The 22,732-nt window shown below is 40.8% G+C and overlaps 1 protein-coding gene across 2 annotated transcripts in view; it reads right to left on the bottom strand.

The window, feature by feature from the left end:
* The window catches only part of LOC134210799 (bromodomain-containing protein 4-like), a 194,656-nt gene extending 173,468 nt beyond the window's left edge, over positions 1-21,188 (bottom strand). Inside the window, exon 1 of one of the 2 annotated variants that reach the window (XM_062687076.1) lies at positions 20,161-21,188. In XM_062687076.1, coding sequence (XP_062543060.1) covers positions 20,161-20,178 — 18 coding nt within the window. In that variant the 5' untranslated portion in view covers positions 20,179-21,188. The remainder of the gene's footprint in view (positions 1-20,160) is intronic. The other variant, XM_062687077.1, reaches the window with a different exon arrangement.
* Between the last annotated feature and the right edge of the window lie 1,544 nt (positions 21,189-22,732).

The following is a 22,732-nucleotide window of genomic DNA, read 5'->3' as shown; positions in this document are numbered from 1 at the left end:
GTTCTTCACGCCCATTTAAAATAGTCTCGATAAACTTTTTGATTCCAATTTGAACCTTTTCTTCTCTAATGATGTTTGTTATTCGTTATTATCACCATCATGACTAGCAATCTAACAATCTCGATATATATTACACAATTCGAATCTCATTTGCATAAATATCTCTCGAGGCCCCAAAGCAGCTGCTCAACAATAAACCCTTTCATTGACTACCACTTGACGGCGACTTGGTCACGCAACATTCCATCGAAGCATCGCACTTTCCGTACGCATAGACCAAATCATCTCGCAGCCAGATCGCCCTCAGAGTCCCACCATGGTGACCACTTTCTTCTCTCAGCCACTCGAACCAATCGTCACCTTCCTTGTTCGAAGTCCCGCCCGATGTGGGAACCCGAAATCTTATTGACAGAAAGTGAAACCGAATGAAATGCATATATTAATAACCCCATTGATTTGTTAGGCAAATATTTGTGCGAGACGAAAGATGAGAGCAGCAGCAGCAGCAAGCGCCTTATCTAACTCTATCTGCCAACAACTCCAACGACATCGCATATCTGTGTGAAAAGTTGACTGGCAACCTACCCACTTACTGTCCACTCGGCATGACACTGACTGTCGAGGAAGGAGTAGGATTCCGGGCAGTTTCTCCGATTTCCATACTATGGAGACCTATCCATTGGAAGTACATAAATGTACGCATTAGTATACCACACCTTCTCAAACTGATATTCAGCTGAAAGGTGTTAGTGCAAGTGCAATTAACGGCATCAACAATCTGAATTTGATTAAATTTATAGTAGAAATGTACACCCTTTTAAGTATATGCCTGGCCTAATATTTATTCCTAAGAATTGCGTTATTGAAACTCGTTTTGATGTATTGTTTGCTTTGCGTACCCTTACAAGAGCAAAAATATTCAAAGTTGGTACAGCTTGCCAATTATTAAAACTAAACTGGGAAGTTATCCACTCAGTTACAGGAAATATCAAGATACGAGAGAGAAACGCAAGGTCTTTGCCTTGAACGCCTTGATTTAAACATCCACCGATCACGACATAAAAGGGCGTCGCTGACTTGTCTTGTTTGCCTGCATCCGCACATCAAATCAATTTCAAATATCACCAACCTATAGAGCATGGTAATCAATACCAAGACATCATAATTTACCTTCGAAATACTGCCTTCAACTTGTCTCATTATCGACTGCTCTCCCATACAGACCTTTGCTCACCAATAGAGGAAATATTTAGCGTGCACGTGAAAATTTTCTCCGTTCCCGTGTCGTGCGTGCGGTGGGCGATGACGGGGCCGGATCTGGGGTTTTGTGCCATCCGGTCTCATGTCATCTAGAGTGCCGCCGTAATTGATGTGACCAGTCGGCCAGCCACCCAGTCGGCCAGAGTGGATCGAATAGGATAAGGTGACGGAGCCCCTGACCCCCGCGAGCTAATGAGCCGACGACGTCGATTTGCTTATTCCGATACCTACCTTGATTGAATTTTAGTGCCTTTATTGAAGTGCGAGGTGAAGTGGGAGCCACACGGTGTGCGACTTTTCGCATTTTGTTTGCCCCCCTGGGCCTCGGCCCAGTCGTGTACTGATTGGGAGTGACGCGACGTTATCTAACAAAACTAACAGCCAGTCAGCTGCAGTGGGGAAGCGATGGATGTTAACTTTCTCACATCTTGATATTGAAATAAGACGTCATCGTCGCGTACTTCAGAGAATAATTATGTGTGTGAATGTGCGTAGGATAATGTCGATTGTGATTATGATTTTCTGTATGCTTTTTTGATACTTTCGTAACTGAGTTGGTGTTTACTCATTCATTATATTTCAAACAAATAGCCGTTAGAGGCGCGGTCACGTTCCGAGACGTGGGTAGGACATAAAGTGAATTTCAGGGACTTTCCGGAGGTCCTCTCGGATTTCAAGAGATTTTTACGGACATCTTCGGATAAGTTATAAAACTCGCTATGACTACCGTGGACCTCCGATAGTTTGAAGGGTACCATCGTTTCACGATGCTCCATTCTTCTTTTCTCGATTCCACGTGCTAAATGAAGTTTGAACCATTTTTAATTTGAACGATGTTCAAACGAACGGGGTTCAAATTTGAAAGTGTTCAGTTGAAAAACGGTCATATTACCGGGGGTCCACAATTATGGATTTCTGTAACTTTTTAAAATATTTAATAGTTTCAATCAATTATCACTAGCTTCTAGGAATTCGAACCTTCAGCAATCTTCAGAAACAACGCTATAGTCAGTAAAGCTTATGATCGTTTACGAATCTTTCAGGGTATTCAGTACTATTTACGGGTTTTCAGAGATCTCAAGAATATTGATACTCGGAATTATTTTTTTTTAATCTTCATTAAAGAGACTTGCAGCCCTAAGCTGGCTCGTCTCTGGGTGGTAATAAGTTGTGGTAATTAAGGATTCATCGTATTTAGTCCCCGCTACCAACAGCAGTCTCAGAAATAAAACATAATTAATGTTACGTTGCAGGCAGTTGAAAGACTCGAGTTTCTCTTGTTTGAGGCTAAACTGCATGCAGCGGAAACAACTTTTCAAGCAATTAGTTAAAAAAAACCTCGGTGCCCGGTCCAAGGCTGAACTGACTGCTGAAAAAATCGAGTTAGGGGTTTAAATACGTACTAACTCTTCTTGAACTGGCGAACAATGGTAGTGAGAGGAACATACGGAAGTTCTTATTACTGAACAAATTCTCTTGCTTGAAATGGTCTTGTAGACAGAGCTATATCCCGGGTATTAAAAGTTTCACTGGTGATATTCTAGAAGCAAGACAAGGATGTGGCCAAAAACAGTATTACTGTTCTGTTTTCTCAAGAAAGGATTGATTTCCTATTGATAAGGGGCGCGTCTTCAATGGGATTGCTCTCTATGAAGGGTCTAAATAGCGGTACCTTGTCATGGTGGTCTTGAGAAAACAAAACAACAACTGTATCCAAACCGATACTGCATTGCTTCTCAATAGCACTGGAGTAATTCGACATGCACTTAAACACTAAGGATACGGATAACGCTACAATAGATCTAATAATTGGTCGCAGTGGCACACCCGAACAGGAAAAAAAAGGGTTGGGTACTTAGCTGGTAGTGTAGGCTGGGCACTATTGTCCTTCTGACATCAGCTAGAGTGAGAGGGTGCGTGGGGTCTGCCTAGGATGTGGTGGGGTTCGACAGTGGGCTCTGTTGAACTTCTATAAAAAGCTGCATGTGTCCCCTAGCAGGCCCTATCAAAGCGACCGTGTGCCGCTCAAAGCGCACAAGCCTAGTCCTGGTGTTGGGTGGGACTTTAAACAAATTTGACCCGACTGATCGAGCGTCTGTCCACCAAGGAGGTGCGGCTCCAACAGCGTCTGTTCTGACATCCAGCGGCTGAGTATGAAATGAAATTCTCCGGAAGCTATACCTAAGATGGCAGCCCCATCCCGGTGGATAGGGAACCTTGGGCCAACATCCTACTGTTCCCGAAACATCAATTTGTTCGAGAATCCGATAATGAAAGAATACGGACAGATTTTACGGCGACGACTCTTAGCGCGAAACAACGGACACGAATAGGAACATGGAACGTTTTAACTCTAGCCCAGCAGGGTAAATTGGCACAACTTGCCAATGAGGCACGCCGCATGAAGCTTGAGATCCAGGGACTGGGTGAAGTCCGTTGGCCAAACTTTGGAGAACACAGAACGCCGTCGGGACAAGTTCTGCTATACTCTGGTTTACGAGGTGAACACGCTCGGCTTCGCGGAGTTGGTGTCCTACTAAGCGCTCAGGCACACTCTGCGCTTATCAAGTAGGAACCTATAAGTGAAAGGATAATCGTTGCCAGATTTAGAACACGGGTCCGAAACCTTACTATAATCCAATGTTATGCACCAACCGATGCTGCCGATCTGCAAGACAAAGAGAACTTCTACACTCTACTCAATGCCGTCGTAGATAGAATTCCGAAGAGTGATATCAAGATCTGTTTGGGCAACTTCAATGCGAAGATCGGATCCGACAACTCGAACCATGAGCGCATTATGGGACGCCATGACCTCGGAGAAATGAGCGAAAACGGAGAGCTATTCGCAGAATTTTGTAGTAATAACGACATGGTGATCGGGGGATCGCTCTTCCCTCATCGACCGGTTTACAAGGTCACGTGGGTCTTCCGTGACGGTTTTACAGAAAATCAAATCGACCACATCTGCATCAGCCGAAAATGGAAACGGAGCCTTCTTGATGTACGGAATAAACGTAGTGCCGATATCGCGTCTGATCATCACCTCCTCATCGGCGAAATCGGCCTGCGCATTGCGCGGATTCGTCGGCAGGAGGAAAGAGTTGGACGACGATTCAACACACGCCGACTGGAAGATGCCACGGTGAAACGGTCCTTCGTTGAAGAACTGGAGACGCGTGCTGCTGATATTTTTATTTATTTATTTATTTATTTATTTTATTGATTCAACTTCATCTGCTTGATGCTTAATGAAGTGTGACAAGGAAAAGCCAGTTTGTGTAGACTAACATCTTACTCAAATTGGCATAAAATCCTCATATCTTTTCAAAACAGTACAGTACATAAACAAGCTTTTACGATCATTCAAACAAAATGGGTCAAAGTGATATTAAAATTAACTTATAAATATTTGAGGTTATCCTGCCTTATCAAACGTCGTTGGGGTTCTCCGGAATCCGTGGAAATATGCTCAGCGATGGTAATTATCGAGAAAAGAAATGGCATCAAGTAGAACGATTCTTCTTCTTAATTAGCATTGGACTGGAACTCACCTATTCAATAGTGATGGTCCGCTTTCCTGAAGTTTGCGTTGAAATGTGGATGCAGAACAGTTGAAGTCAAAAAGATTAAATACTACGTTGAACCTTGCAGACATGAATCGGATAGGGTCGTGAAGACCATACACAGCGCGACGCTGAAGAAAATCACGCTGACCTAATATTTCCATCGAATCTATATCTCCCAGCAAGATTTTCCCAACGAAGCTCACTTGACTGATAAATCTTCTGTATTCCAACGTTTGCAATCCTAAGAGGCGACATCGATCTTCATACGGTGGTAGGTTTGTCGGGTCACGCCATGGAAGTCTGCGTAGGGCTTTTCTCACGAATTTTCTTTGTATGGCTTCGATTCTGGCAATCCAGTTGGTGTGATATGGGCACCAAACAACTGAACTAGTCTCCAAAATTGAACGGACTAGTGCACAAAACAATGACCGTAGACATAGAGGATCACGAAATTCGTCGCAAATTTCGAAGATGAACCCCAGCTGTCTATTTGCTTTACTTATCATGTGTTCATAATGTAGACGGAATGATAAAGCTGAGTCTAGAATGACTAATAGGTCACGAATGTGATCTACGCGCTCCAATCGTTGGTTCAAAATTGTGTAGTCACATTCCGTAAGGTGGCAGCGTGGAAGACCAATGGACCGCCATCAAGAATGCCTTCATCGCCACCAGCGAGAACAATCTGGGCGAACTACGCACCCAGAGAAAACAATGGATCACCGATGAGACCAAGAGGAAGAAAGAGGAGCGAAGAGGAGCCAACGCCGCGATAGAGCGATCGAAAACCAGTGGAGCCAAAGTCTTAGCCCGTCAACGATACGCGGCTCTTGAGAAAGAAGTAAAACGCTCATGTCGACGGGACAAGCGAGCATGGCCAGACTTTCTGGCCGACGAAGGAGAGAGAGCCGCCGCAACCGGGGACATTTGCCTCCTCTACGATATCTCACGACGCTTAAGCGGGGCGATGATGAATGCAACGATGCCTGTGAAAGACGCGAATGATCAGTTATTGACCGACCCAACTGACCAGCTGAAACGCTGGTTCGAGCACTTCGAACAACTTTTTCAAGTGCCAGCCAGGCCATCACCACCTCGGCATGATCTGCCTAGGATCCGACGTATAACACGCGTCAATACCGAAGCTCCATCACTGCTAGAGATTCAAACAGCCATCCAAAGCATGAAATCGAATAAAGCCCCAGGGGTCAACCGCCTATCAGCCGAGTTGCTCAAAGCTGACCCCATGACATCCGCTCAACTACTGCATCGTTTATTTCGTAATATCTGGGACACCGCAACTTTCCCGGTCGACTGGATGCAAGGTATCTTAGTGAAGGTGCCCAAAAAGGGTGACCTGACTGTATGCGATAACTGGCGAGGCATTATGTTGCTGTGTACCGTTCTCAAAGTTCTGTGCAAAATTATCCTAGCCCGGATTCAGGAAAAGATCGATGCGACTCTCCGGTGCGACTCTCAATATTTCGTGCCGGAAGATCCTGTGTGGACCATATTGTCACGCTCCGCATCATTCTGGAGCAGGTCAACGAATTCCAAGAGTCCCTTTACTTGGTATTTATTGACTACGAAAAAAGTTTCGACCGTCTCAATCACGAGAATATGTGGGGTGCCCTGAGACGCAAGGGGGTTCCTGAGAAAATCATCGGCCTCATCGAAGCACAGTACGAGGCCTTTTCGTGTAGAGTGCTGCACAATGAGGTCCTGTCCGACCCTATCCGGGTCGTAGCTGGTGTGAGGCAAGGATGTATTCTATCACCGTTACTGTTCCTCATCGTAATCGATGAGATTCTGGTAGATGCGATTGACCGTGAACCAAACCGCGGGCTGTTATGGCAGCCTATAACCATGGAGCACCTAAACGACTTCGAATTGGCGGATGACGTTGCACTCCTCGCACAACGGCGTTCTGATATGCAGAGTAAGCTCAACGACCTTGCCGAGCGCTCCTCCTCGGCAGGTTTAGTCATCAACGTCAACAAAACCAAATCGTTGGATGTAAACACGGTGACTCCTTCCAGTTTCACAGTAGCCGGGCAACCAGTGGAGAATGTTGAAAGCTTCCAATATCTTGGTAGCCAAATGGCGTCAGACGGCGGTACCAAGATCGACATAGGCGCACGGATTAAAAAAGCAAGGGCTGCCTTTGCTTTAAGTTTAAGAAATATCTGGAAAAACAGGCAGATAAGTGAACGCACTAAAATACGAATTTTCAACTCTAACGTGAAATCTGTGCTGTTATACGCTAGCGAAACATGGTGTGTATCAGTGGAGAACACTCAACGGCTGCAGGTGTTCATTAACAGATGCTTGCGGTATATAATTCGGGCCTGGTGGCCTCACAACTGGATCTCAAATTACGAGCTCCATCGTCGTTGTCATCAGAGGCCGATAGCAACAGAAATTCGGGATCGGAAGTGGGGCTGGGTCGGCCACACTCTACGTAGGGGCGGAAACGAAATCTGTAAACAAGCATTAGACTGGAACCCAGCAGGACATCGCAGCAGAGGCAGACCCAGAGGCTCATGGCGGCGAAGCCTCAATAAAGAAATAAAAGAAGTCGACCGAAATCTAACCTGGCAACAGGTTAAAGCGATAGCCGGGCAACGCTCAGGATGGAGATCTTTCAAGTCGGCCCTTTTCACCACCGGAGGTGTACAGGATCCATAAGTAAGTAAGTAAGGGTGGTCCAAAATACATCCTTTACCCTAGTTGTTGTCTGCTGGAGTACAGTCGAAGCAGTCATTAAAGCTCTGTCCAGTTAGAATCCGGAATCATTTATTGTATTGCAGCGGCACGGAAAGTGACCGCTGCAAGAATTTTTTTACAGTGGTATGACTACCTAGACGCCCACTTTCTGTGGTATAAATTTCATGGTGTTTCGTGCAGCGAGTCGAAAATTATTCCAGATGGAAGCCGAGAGCAGAGAAAAAAATCTGCACACCCCCGTTGATAATCCTGCTCATCGACGGTGGAACCTACGTCAAAATGGATTTAGGACAGCTTCCTGGCCAAAAATTCTGCATGACGACGGCACGAGGAGTTATTCTTGCGAGATTAAGTTTGCTTTTATGGACAAATTTGCCAAAAAACTGATGATTTGGCAAGAGATATGCAGCTGCAGAGCAAAGACCAAAGTGTTCGTGACGAATAAGACTATGGACTCTAAGCAGTAAAAGTAACAATGTCTCAAAAACCGCGTACTAAGTTTCATGAAAGCCCATGAAGGTGAAGTTTTGGCCAGATTTGGCGAGTAGCCACTACAGCCGGAAAGTCATCCAGTTGTAACGCGATAATAAGGTAGATTTCAGCAATAAAAACATAATCCACCCAACTGCCCGCAGTTCCAGCCCATCGAGACATTTTGGGCAATAATGAAGCGGAAGTTTAATAGAAGTGGATAAACAGCTCGGGACGCGACTCAAAATGTCCAAAATGTCCAATGACCAAAATGTGAAACAAATGTACCAAGGAAGTTGTTTCCGGAGGTGTGCAGCGTTTGATGAGTGGAATAAAGAAGAAAGTGCGAATTGTCACTAGAAAACTAGAAATGATTTGAATTTACATTTTTTCCTTAAAGTACAGTAAATAACTTTTGTTTTGATGTATTAACCTTATTTGTATGTCAATCCGTTACCTAGATACAGATGTTTTATTATTCCGGATTCTAAATGGACATCGCTTTAACAGAGCGACGTTCGATATGCTGGATGAGGTCGACGAGAAGTGCAGACAGATCATTTTGTAAAAGGACGTAGATCAGGCGAGCAGTCACATTATATCAAGTGAGCCGGCTGAACATGGAACGCTATAGGTGGAAATTAAGACAGTAGATTTGCCTTTTTTTGTGAAGAGAAGCGCCCCGTCTGGAGTAGGGTGCGAAGAGAAGAAGCCAATGTGTCGCGTTCTAAAAATACAGTTGCGAAATGCAAGTGCGAGGTGGTCACCGCAATAGACTTGTTGAGAAACTGGATGAAAGAAAGAATGCTGGCGATAGCCCATCACAAGATCGAGGTGTTGCTGATTTTCAAATGCAATAGAGCAGGTAGAAATCATGGATAATGATTGGACAATCAGCTTAAACTGTGCAGTGAGGCACCTGGAAATGATAATTCATGACCAGCTCAACTTTAACAATCACGTCAAATACGCATGTGGAAATACTGCTAAGATGATTGTAATTATAACAATGTTAAACAACTCTGCTTTTGCAAACTGAAAATTTAGCAAAACCAGGCACTTCCGAGTATCACGTAATGTTGATGAGTATAAGAGTCGTGAACCTGCATCCGAGCATCAAAAGCACTAAGCGTGATTACAGGAATGTTCCCCACCAGAATCTACAAAACCTCAAAAACCGAGTCGCTGGGAAGTTGTCAACAAAATGGTATATGTACTACTGTTAACGGCAGATGGACTCAGTTTATCTCAAAAGTGGCCAAGTGGATTGAAAAAAGCATGTTGAAATGAAATTCTATCCGATTCAGTTTCTATCAGGACATGGATGCTTCCGGAAGTATCTCTAAAGAAATGAATAGGCAGGCTCCTTTCTCTGCTCGGAAGACACTGAACAAATACCGGAGCCCGTGATTTTGGTCTATCAAAGATTCAATGAGATACTCGCCATAAACGCAGATAATATTGTCCAGAGAATGTGCTGCTGTGAAAATTTCAGTATCGCAGTGAACAGTGACATAACACAATTATATACAGCCGAGGACTTGATTATTTATACCAAACAGGCTTGAAGAACGCATGTCTGGTTTGGATCATCAGAGCGCTGGTAAACCGTTCGGTCCACTTGAAATATCCGGACCATTCCACGATGTGGGTTTTCAAAAGAAAAAGGATCGAAATTCTACTTATTACAACAGCAGCTGAAAAATTTCCAAAAAAAAAGTGATTTCCGAAGGGATAAAGTGCGATGAATCGATTGTGCGGGGCTTCACGCTGGTCAGAATACTATAAAGTGCTCATTTTTCCCCAATTTTAGTTCAAATCGCATTATTTTAGACATACCTCGAACTGATGCTGAAATTTCTTCAATAAATATGTTTCCTGAAGAGAAAAAGAAAGATGAATTGATTGCGCCAGACTTTTTGCTGGTTACACTACGTTAAGGTGCTCATTTTGCCCCGATTTCTCTAATTCTCGATGAAATATCAGCAGTAGTGAAGGGAGACGTAGAAGTTCGAGGGGTCTCAAATCATCGTAAGAACCTTCCCCTGCCCCAAAAACCTCTGCATACAAATTTCCACGCCGATCGGTTCATTAGTTTCGGAGTCTATAAGGTTCAGACATACCGAAATTCATTTTTATGTATATTGAAGAAAAGAGTGTATATCTACTTATGATATGAACGAGTTATGATAGTTTGTGGTGGCATTTTTATTTAACAAAATGCCACCACAAACTATCATAACTTATCACAAGACGAGTTAGTACCACAGTCACCTGTCCTTATCTCGATATTGAAGGGATCATCGAGATAAAGAGATCTCGGAATGGAAGGAAAATTAAAATGGATAGTAGATCGAAAAAAATGGATAGTAAATCAAGAAGCCGAATCTTCTTCTTCTTATTGGCATTACATCCCCACACTGGGACAGAGCCGCCTCGCAGCTTAGAGTTCATTAAGCACTTCCACAGTTATTGACTGCGAGGTTTCTAAGCCAGGTTACCATTTTTGCATTCGTATATCATGTGGCTAACATGATGATACTTTCATGCCCAGGGAAGTCGAGACAATTTCCAATCCGTAAATTGCCTAGTCCAGCACCGGGAATCGAACCCAGCCACCCTCAGCATGGTCTTGGTTTGTAGCCGCGCGTCTTACCGCACGGCCAAGGAGGGCCCCAACGCAAGAAGCCGAATAGTAGCTCCTAATTGGTAGAATATGTTCTCCAACCGTAGAAAAGGGATTAATACGACTTATCAGCCGTATCCCTCCACTTGTCTGGCTTTCAGTGGAGGACAACACAATCCTAGATGACACCATCCTCTAAAGTGCCCGAAATAAAAGAAAAATTAGCAGAATCCCGATCAAAATGGATATTAGGTGCCGGGAAACAGCTTTCTTGTATTCAATAAAGTAAGCCCTTTAGCCCCGTTAGTCTTTGTAATCTGTTACGAGTGTAAATATGAAGTGCACTCATAATGATTAACGAAGGGGCGGGGCTAATGGGAATAATTCATTAGACATAAGAAAGCTACTTACCGGCGCGCACGAGCCATTTTGATCGGGATTTTACAGAGAGCGGTTCCGAAGCATGGGAAAGTCTGCAAATTCAGAGCATCTTGTAAAATTTTCTCGCAAGAATCTGAAATTGGTTATGAGCTGTTAATGATTCAAAATACGTTTTATTGAAAAGACAAATTTGACCCAAGTCGAAATTTTTCATAATACAAAACATAATAGCTTGACGTCTGTCGATCTGAGCGACGGTCACGGTGGGTGGTTGCTGTAGAAATCTTCCTCTAAATTAGCGTCTTTATCGATTTGGGTGTCGTCGGCAGAAAGTGAACCTTTCTGGTAAGATTCTTTGGCTTTGTTTCTGTTGGTCGTTGGGAATGAAATTGATTTTTTCCGGTCTATCATTTTATACAAAAGAAGAGATCAGTGATTAATTTTCTTCAAAGTGCAAAACTTAATCGTTTGGCGACGACAGAAGGTTGCCCTTCGGTAGCAGAATCACAAGCCGGCAAAGGAGGGAGATGGATGGAATCCCTAACAGCAAGTAAGCATCCATGGAGATGCCACCGAAATAGTCCATTTTTGCTGATATTGTGAGATATTGCGAAAAAAGATTCGGCTGCCGATGGGACTTGAACCCACACTATTCCATTAAGTACATGGACGTATTACCAATTATAGAACAGCTGCCCTTGCGAGAAGTTGTTCCATAACCAGCTAATAACGATTAAGCATATGCGGTATTTCGAAAAATTTCGTTTCAGGTGGTTCGAAACGAAATTCCGCGGAATTTCGCGGAATTTGAGCATGGCGAAATCTGATTTCTTAATTTCGTTTCGTTTCGTAAAATTTCAAAAATTTCGCTAGAAAAAACTAGCTTCTAACGAAATTTAACGGAATTCCGCGGAATTTCGAAACAAATTTAAACTTAAACCATACTTTATATTATCAAAAACTTTGGCTGCGCCGCTGAACATAATCGTAAAGTTGTTTTCAAAACTTTAGGTTATACAATATTCCTATTAACACTTACTACACAACCTCATTCTTAGTCGATAAATTCGTATGTAGTTTTCTTCTATATGAATGCGGAAACGATCATGTGGATGCTGGTCATGGGACGGCAGTTAGTCCGGGAGATCACGAAGTGAAAAAAATCCACCTCGCGTAGCAGAAATTTTTTAAACCAGTTTGCAATCGATCATGTTGATGCTGATCACACCAACTAGTGTGGAAGAACGTGTAGTGATAAAACTAATGTCTGCATCGAAGAGCACAAAATTATTTAGTGCGGGATCGATCGTGTTGTAGAAGATTATTAAACGAAACACATTGATCTTGCATTGGATTGATTTGAAACACAGTTTTCGTCTTCTTGTTTTCAAAATAACTTCGCAATACATATTTTGTCGCTTACCAAGGGGCTTCACACGAATTTCCTTCTCAACTAACCAACGATTCCTTTCCCGTAGCGCTCACGTAGATGCAGAGCATTCTTTGGTCTCTTATAACAATAAGTGTTAAACTAATTTTCCTCTCCTAATCCTAAATTGACTTTAAGCACGTTACCAGCATCATTATTGGTCATGAATTGGAAACACCGAAGCAAATGGTGGAAATAAGTATAAAGCCAAGCTCGGTTTCCATACAAAATGGCCATATTGGGAGGGCAATATCTCGATTCTTAGCGATTCTAATGGGCTGATTTTTTGCCAACAAGCCTAAAATGACTTGAATTTTTAGTCAACGATAGTTACATTTATGCATATATACTGCTTATACACGTTTATGTTGGAAATAATTATAAAGACAGTTCCGTTATATGGAGCTCTATATAAAAAAGTGGTGTCTTTATAATTATTTCCAGATTTTGAGGTCAAAATCAACAAAGATGTATAGAATTTACTCAAAGATCGAAAGCTCAAGTTAAAAACAGGTGCCTAGTGAAATTTCAGCCAAATCGAATCGCTACGAATCGAGATATCGATCCTCAATCATGATGAAAATGTATGAAAATCATGCTTGTCTTTATACTTATTTCCGGCGGTATACAATAAGAATAACTTTTTTGTATCCCAAGAATATTATTTAATTGGTGAGCTGTGGATATTTGCTTTTTCTCGGCCAATCATGATTAGCAACTACGATGTGTACAGTTAATCAAGCTAATAAGCTCTTCTTTGACTATTTGCACAATATGTAAGCAAAGCCGTAGCGTGGACTGCTAGCGCCCTTGGCGAAACCATGATTTGGTGCCCCTCTTTTTATTATAAAAATCGGAAAATTTAACAACAATTTGACAATTTGAAATGCATCAACAGTAAAATTAGAAGGTTTAGTGGTTTAAACATCATTCAATACTGTGAAGAGAACAAGAACTTTTGTTCCTGAAGTTCATTTGAATTGCAGAATGTCGATATTTTTTTTGATTATTTCACAAGTTATTTAAGCGACCTTCCAGCCGTGCTGGAAGTTCATTAAAAATGTTAAGGTTTTTTTTTTCAGAGCCTTCGCATTGCTGGGTCTAGTCGGTTCAATAAAATCCAGCACTGAAATGCGTCGGTTTTATATCGAAATCGTTATCGGACCTATTCTGACGGTGTTTTGAAACCACTTCTGGACCTAACAGTTAATAAAATTTCACTCTGGGGTGAGATGGTTGAAGGTCAGTGTTTCTACCGGATCTAGTCGAATCAGGGAAAACCATTTTTTGGAGTGGGTTTGTTGGTGGCCGGGAGTTGCCATTGAACGTATTTGGATCAAGTAAAATGTAACTTTGGACCACTGAACCCAGTTAGGACAAATTAAATCAAAAATAATGGTATGGTGTGTAGATTGGTTGGTGGTCGAAATCGCCAACGGATCTGTTTGGATCAAGCAAAACTTAACTCAGGACTGTGTCTGTCGATAGTTTGAAGCCACTTCCTGTACATATTTGTGTTGAAAAAATTCAACTATGCTGTGGGTTGTTTAATGGTCGGAATTGCCGTCCACCTCAGGACCAATATACATTTGATTATAATAAGAAGAAATTAAAAAAACCCCTAAAAACGGGAAATTTACCTGAACTATAAATTACACAAAAATCCATACCACTACTTCCGGATATAAGAACAAAAGGCACTTCTAGATTTTGTCAATCGGTTTATTATGAATGTAACCTTTTAAAGATGTCCACTTAAAAAAGCTGAATAAATTCAAACCAATGAATTTGAGTGTGAATTGTGCTTTTTTAGTTAAATAAGTTATTTATTTATCTCATATATTATTCATTGTATAGTGTCCTACAGGGTTACCCAATAATCGGACCACAATACAATAAAGTTTTAAAGCTTAGCAAAGCTGCTAGTTTCGGACAATCCTTTTGAATTGTGAAAGCTCCATAAAAATGTCCACTTTGTTGTAGCCCTCGTTGTAAGTCTGGCATAAACGAGAAAGAGGTGCAGCTTTTCCCAGGGTTGTCCTTGATCTAGGGATGAAGAATAGATCCAACTGACGTAGACCATGGGTGGGAAACCAAAGCTGGAGGTCACTAGTAATGCTGCATTGAATAGAACCATGTACAAGTCGATGAAGCGTAGACACATCAAGGACGCGCCGACGATCAGTTAATGATGTGATCTGCATGCGACTTATTGTTCTCTGATATGGTTCATAAGGGTAATAGAATTTTCTATACAAAAAACGCTTGAATGAATGCTGCACTGCTTCAATAAGTTCTACATTTCGCGAATAGTCACTGCTATCAAACATTATGGCTCCGGAAATCCCTCGGTGGCCCTAAATGTAATAGCTAAAATTTTAAATAATCCGATTCACTCAATGTTGATAACCAAAATCCATGATTGTCAAATAACTTGTTAAATATTATATCTTTTTCTAATCTTTTTTCTACTGACCTCTTGTAACCGGTTTTTAGAAGTCCTTGAGAAATCGGATTAGCAGTCAAAACTAAACCAAATCCATATAACATGTTGATGTAGAAAAAAGGCAATATTTTTGGCTTGCTCTAGATTATTCCACATATCTCTCACTTGTCATAAGACGTATCTCTACCATTGTACCAACCCTAAACTAAATAAATTTGTCTTTTGCTTATAGCGTAATCCTTGATTTCGGCGCCCCCTAAAGAATGGCGCCCTTGGCGGAGGCCAACCTGGCCAACCGCACGCTACGGTGCTGTATGTAAGGAACATTGCAGATTTGTGGACATTTCTAGATCTTCGCATGGAATTTGCAAAAATAAAATCCATAACGGGTTGAAAGATCATTAAAATATCTGGAAGTTCTTTGAAGATTGCTTTCAGCTTATACTAACCATAACAGCTATTCTCATATGTCAAGGACACACAGACAATAGCTCAGTTTGTCGAGCTGATTGTATATAAGACTATGCTGCCGTGAATCGCATATTTGTCCCATATGAATAGGAAACCCAGCAAAGATGGGACAGATATGCGATTCACGGCAGTATGGGTCTGTTAAATTCAATCGGAAATACATATCTTCGTACATTTTAGAAAGGTGCACAGGATTCTTCTTAGTGAGCAAATGTATGCTATATATGTAGACGAAGAATAAGAAGGAATACCTTTTGGTTCTATCTGCGTATACGCCTGGCAGATATGGAAACGTAATTGAGTATCCCACTGAATAAAAAATAAATCTAAGCATTCATTTTCTAATTTTGACTAAGTCAGTACTTAGTCCACGCTGACAAGACAATATGAAGTATGCTTTAGCATAATTACATAATTCTTAAGTGAACTAAGGTTATAAACGAAATTTGAATCCGTAGGTATGTGAAAAATCCCACATTTTCTTTATTTTTATATACTTACTGATATAAAACTGATATAAAATTGATCAGATTCGGGAGCACACGCTTCACGAAGAATTTCTTTGAAAGCGGCACAAATGCTGGGGTATTGTCTTATCGCTAATGGTATATGCGGCGAGAATGTGGCGATTTATCATAGACTGCCTTTTCTGTTATTGTAACTTATTTGGTCGCAAAACAGTTATTCGACTTCGAAAAAGTGAAATCAGAATAGCGTACATAATGTAAAAACAATTTAATAAAAATTCCGCGGAAAAAAAAAATTAAAATTTCGTTTCGTTTCGAAAAATTTCGAATTTAATGAACCTTGATTTCGTATCGTTTCGAAGTATCGAAAGGAATCTTTATTTCGTTTCGTTTCGATCCGAATCAACAAAGACATTTTAAATTTCGTTTCGTTTCGTTTCGTTAGGAAAAAGTGTGTTATCGCATACCCTTAATAACGATGGGATATCAGTCAACTCCAAGATTTTTTTATGTACAGGTTATCCGACTTCGTCAGTAGATGGGAATAACCAGCGCGGGGGGGAAACATAAATTTTCAGTGCAAAACGTAAACAAAGGAGCATAAATTCCATACACAAATCCAAGATGGCTGAGTTGGGGATATTGACAAGTCGGATAACCTGTACATAAACAAATCTTGGTCAACTCCCCGTATCCATCGAATCTGCTTTGGCAACAGAGAGTGCTGTCCCTTCGTAATCTAAAAATCCACTATTTGTCCCGTTTTTTCATTGGTTCTTCCAAAGAGCTCCAAAATCTAAAACCAAACACATTGTTAGTGTTCCTTTCAAAATAATGCCATCTATGCCGTTATGTATTTTCCATGGATCGGCTTTTCTTAAGGTTTTTATCAGTTAATGACAACAGGTGTTTCTCTGTGTGATTTGTTCATACAATTTTATTTTAATGACTTTTTTCTGCTTATTCCGAAGGCATTAAAATCTGGTCAGTTTAATCAGTGGATTGAACGGAACCGGTAATTTGGCGATCCTTTTGTATAACGTTTATCTTACTTTATGATTCACAGGTTGAAATTAAAACACAGTTACATTTGGTGGGTGACGATTTGATTATTATTAACGTTGTTATTATTTTATAATTATTGTTATATTTATGGAAAATTATAATTAGGCCGTTGTAGAAAATTATAAATTCAGCCCGATTTAAAATACAATACGGCGGAAATGGGAACAGAATCAATGGACAAGATTTCTGAGGTGTGAGGTTACTTTTAGATTGAATTCGACAAAACAGGACTGTGAACTGATTAGATTTGACATTAATTCACATGCCCCAAATATGGAATAATTTAAATTACATTTTACCTATTAATGTTCTTTCCTTGTTAAGATTCTTGTTATTCTTATCCGCAGATTGTCCCTCACCTCGTGTTTCTCCAGTAAGCAGAGCGATCGGCCGGTCGTCGAAATTTGTGCGGCAGAGAAAGTTAATCAGAAAGTGGAAATTTAGTTCGCATCCAGTTGTGTGATTAGCATCCGTTCGATTTTTTTTATGATTTAATTCAAACTACACGCTATACACGGCAGACCGTTTACCAAAACGAACCTTGTCATCAAAGCGAGTATCATGTCAACAATTTCCTACCTATGCCTTAAGGTGATTATACAATAAAGCCAGAAATCGGCCATTTTGTAAACCACGTGCTTTTCCAATATTTTTTTCAAGGACACGAGATGAAAGAACCATTACGCGTATAGGGCTGAAATAATGGGAGATCGTTTGCTTAGTAATGCTGAACAATCGTAATTTGATTTTCTGCACTGTACGAAAACTATTACGCTAGATTTGGGCTTTTGGAAATGTATGTAGATAAACATGTGGTGAATTTCAAAGATTTTGTGATAGTGCATATACTTGGTATATTAAGAAAGCCTGTCAGAGAGGGGAGAGGGGGTCTAGAAATCACACATGTTTTGATATGGAAATGCTAATATCATCTTCCAAACTTGGACGTACATGTTCATGATAGCATTAGAGGCGAAAGTATAGAATTGATAGTTCCGTTAAGATACGGCAGGCATGAAGAATGTTTTTTTTTTTTTTTCATGCCTGCCGTATCCTAACGGAACTATCAATTCTATACTTTCGCCTCTAATGCTATCATGAACATGTACGTCCAAGTTTGGAAGATGATATTGGCATTTCCATATCATTGTAAATCGTTTAACTTCACGTAGAAGTAACACACACGAAATCATTAATTTAGCACACATGTTTTATTAACACATTTTGTTTAAGGTATAGTATTTTCAAATGAATCGCCTACTTTGAGCGGCACACTAGGAGTTAACTTTCGGAAATCAGTATGGCGAAAGGCATCTAAAATAATCATCTTAATCGAAAAAATATTTGGTTGGCGTAGTAGCAGACACCTTCCTACATAACTGGTACCAAATAGATTTTTGTGTTCCTCCTGTTGTGAAAATCTGCCTTAGATGTCTTTCGCCATACAAACTTCAGGTGGTTAACTCATGCTGGCTATTTTATTTATGCGTTAGCGCCTGGTACGGCAGTGGCGGATAGGAAACCAACCACTGTATGTGATTCATTGAAATTAAATTTAACAATATGGCCAATGAAAGGCCTGAAGGCGCTGGCTTTTTGTATTTGACAACCTAGTTGGGAACGAGATCCCGAATCGGTAACACACTTCGCACAAACAAATTCTTTTCGCCATTTCGGCTCAGTTGACAGAAAATATTTTAAGCTTTTTTCACTGTTTTCCAAATTGTTAACCAATTTTATGATTTTGATTTTATGCTTTGCGTTTTGATGCTGTTTTCTGGACTATTTACCGTGTTTGTATGCCTTCCGGTCAATTGAATTTACTGAAACCTTTTCTGCATCAACTTAATCAACAGCATGAAAAAATTGATAAGATTGTTGATAGTTAACGTATTTTGTTTAGTTACGAATCCAGATATTTTTTTAGTTGAATTTGGCATTTAATCCTTTCAATTAAAAACTGTGGAAATGTTACTACATGATGAGAAGCAGGCCATGTTCCAGTTTGAAATATGAAGCCGCAGAAGAAAAAGAAGCCACTTTTTTAAAGCAACAAATTTTACCAAGAATTCGAAATTCAGTTCAGCCTGCGGGACACGACTATAACTTTAAACCCCTTGATCGATTTCAACCACATTTTAAACACATATACTTTATTTTGAGAAGATACTAGAGGGAGAGGTTGGTCATTGGGAACAGGAAGAAGGTGAGCGACGTTAGTTATAAAATCGTTAGGCATAATACACTTTTCTATGGGTCATAGGCAGGTCTTTGGCACATTTTATGACTAACGTCTTTTATGCCTAACGCACACTAGGCAAATCGTCAGTTATGCCTGGCGCTGGCATCCATTATATCTTATGCAGAATCTTTGAAAAAAATCAAAAAGTATTTTTAGCCTAGATTTTATACAGAATTTTTAGATTATATTTGTTTAGTATAGATAACAAGAACTCTAAATGAATGGGTGGAGTTCAACAGGAACCAAAAAATAGGTCGCAATATGGAGCAATTCTCGCTTAACTTTTCAAAACGACCTAAGTAACATTTTCATCAATTAATTTGAGTACTGCAATCAACAGACCAATATGAAAGCTTTTGTTTGCAGTACTCAAATTAATTATTAAAAAAAATGTTACTTAAGTCCTTTTGAAAAGTTAAGCGAGAATTGTCGAACCAATAAGCGATAGTTTATGCTCATATAGTTGGTGCATATTTAACAGCATTTATCTACACTTTCTTGTTATTAATCACCAGTGAATTTATTCACCTGAATACGACATCAAAAACAAAATCTTCATTCTTTTGCTGGATTTATTAATATAAAGCAAGAAAACTTATGGCGATAAAATTTAATAGAAAAGTGGTTAATAACTGTGGTTTTAAACAGTAATTTTGCTTAGATTGTCCACTATTGGCGAGGGGACTATACTATTAATCCACTGTTGGTCATTAAACCTTATATACAACTTATATTCCATCTACTGTCGAAGGCTAAATCAAATGTATTTACGATAATGTAATTCTTTCCGATTTTTTGTGCCAGATAAAATTGCAATTCTCAAGGATCACGTCCTTGATCACATAAATTAAGCGCTTTTTTGCAGTTGGCATTCACAATTTTCTTGCATGCCGCATAGTATAGTAGGTACTATGTTGTACCACCAAAGCCGCCACTCACCACCCATCATACTTCGAATCTGACGAACGGCAAAAACACGCAGAATTAATTACCCAGCTGCACTTACCACAATGAACAGCTTCATCCTGCAATCCGTCTTGTCGTTAGTCCACAGGAAAGTCTTCCGTTCGTCGGTTGGTCTGGTTAATGGCTACTTCCTACACTCGGTCTGCACTATCTATTTTTCTTTTTTTGCTTGGTCTACCGTAATTGCAACTAACTCCACGCACCACTTGACGACACTCCCTTCGCAACACAAAAGATAATCCAACTGGTCGAGACTCGAATTTCTTTCCTTATGTCACAGGCGATAATGGTTCCGGTCACTCCGCTCCAGGGGTGGTTCAACTTTCCTCTGAATGTGCGATTGTCGTTTTGAGTTGTCACTTTTACTCTCACTTTTCGCCAGGAATGATCACACAAAAAAAGACACAGGGAGATGTCACTAATTGCTTACTTCTTCTTGTCTTTCCTTATTTTTTTCCTGCAAACTTCTCAATCACTCAGGTTTTGCAAATTTCACCGCGCCTTGTTTCGCGACTCTTTTGTTCGCCAACCGAGAGAAAGAGGGCGCCGAATTTAACACAAAAGACTTGATTTCAACTTTTAATGATTTATCACCTCTTATGACGGGACACAGTTGGGTACTTATTGTGTCGGTATTTCTCCCACTGCTTTGTTCACAACGCAAGTCGGTTTTTGAATTGCTACCACTTAGGGTGCAACCAGATACGGCACTTTATCTTCCCAGCGGCGTGAAACCTCCCAAATTGGGTTCAGATGAAAATGGAGGCCTCAACGACCTGTCCAGTCGTTGTAGGAAAACTTTCTCACAAGATCGACAATATTTTACCACCAGTCTGCAAAATATCACTTGCGATTCATTTCCGGTTCGTTATTTTCACGCATTAGAATCGATTCTGTTAGATCTAGCACTTGCCGTTTTATTCTTATGCAACGGCAATGTTCTAGGCGAACTTAGTACGCGTCCGCCCCAGCAGGAATGTCCATAGGAGATTCACGTCCAGATGTCGCGCCAGAGAGTTCACGTCTACCTTGTCGGACCGTTCGTGGCCTACTGAATTTCTGCCACATTAGTTAAACAAATTTTTATAAACTTCCAACTCGACAACGGCCTTGCGCCTGATATCCTCCGCGTAGAAACCACCAGCGCAGATGCAAGACCGGCGTAGCACCGCCGAGAAGAACTCTCACTCTCACGTGGCTGAGGGCGCGCGTATGCAGTGGACCTACCCGACGACGACAACGATGGGGACCCCGTTCACTCTCACTCTCGTTGCTTGCGCATCGCGTCGTCGCCAGCGCGGCAGCACATCATCATCGCGGGCCAACCACATTCACTTTCAACTCATGCAGTCAAAGAGTTGTGCGCGCGCGTTCGGAGGTCTCTTGCGTCATCGACCGAGTCGTTAGGGACCCGTTAAGTGCACAGCGAGACACGGCTTGCGGTCAGCCAGAGACCTCCTCTGGTGTTTTGAGAATTGAGATGGTCTGCTTCGAAGAGAGTTGCGCGAGCGTAAGACGACACCGTGCTCAGCGCTAGGGGAGAGCAAATCTCGCGAATCGGCTGTGAAGGGGTAAGAAGCTGAAAGAAATGAAGATCGCTCACCCAGAGCAAGGCCAATGCAAAATGCTAATCAAATCCAGTAGAGATGGGGTCCCGTTTGACATTTATGTTCCAATGATAAAGTGAATAACCGTAGCCAATTTCGGTGACATTATTTTGTTAGGAGACGTAGTAAAGTTTCGCAAAACTATAGCCGAAGGTCGTGCTGTCGATTTGTCATTTCGAAGGGGACAAGTCAATTTAAACTAAATCAAATTCGTATTTATTTTTTGTTAAGTCGATATTTATAACCAGCTGTGCTATATGTTAATTAAGATTAATTGATTTGAAGTTCAGATTTTGAACAATCTGTGAATGATTAATCCGTTCGCTACCACCGGCATGACATTTATTTGCTAATAATTCTTATAGAAAAATACAATGTTGTAGACCTGTGTCAATATTTCACCAATCATGAATCATAATAAGATAATAATCAGAGACTCTAACCATGACTGCGGCCGTAGTTGAGCGGAAAGACACGCGTGTGGAATAATTTAATAATTAGATGCTGTTTAAAAATAGGAGCTACTGCACAATCGCATTTCATCTCACTGACTCCGTTCTTCTTTATATAGCGTCACGTTATTTGGGAACACTCCTAAGCTGAAGGCAACAATGTTCTGGTTAAGAGATGCGATGTCAATAAAGAAGAATGGATGAAATTCTAAAAAAACAATGCCTAAGGAATGCTGAAGAATTTCTTATGGAAATTCCGAATAAATTCCCGATGAAATACCAACAGATTGTCCGAAGGAATTCGATAAAAATCCCAAAGAAATTCCATAGAATTTCCCGAGAAATTTCAAAGAATTGATTATAGTTAACTACTGAGAAATCGACTGTATATTTTTAATTCGATTTTAAAAACGGCTACGCACTCTTGAAGATTGAAACAAGATGTATATTTGTCTGAAGTTTCAACACGGGGATGATAATCAAGACACCATCCCCGTGATGAAACGTCGGACAAATGTACATCTTGTTTCAATCTTCAAGACAGCGTAGCCGT

Source organism: Armigeres subalbatus, chromosome 2 (assembly GCF_024139115.2).
Source record: "Armigeres subalbatus isolate Guangzhou_Male chromosome 2, GZ_Asu_2, whole genome shotgun sequence".
Lineage (NCBI taxonomy): Eukaryota > Metazoa > Arthropoda > Insecta > Diptera > Culicidae > Armigeres > Armigeres subalbatus.
The sequence above is the reverse complement of the archived record's forward strand: the minus strand, read 5'-3'. Positions and strand labels throughout refer to the sequence as shown.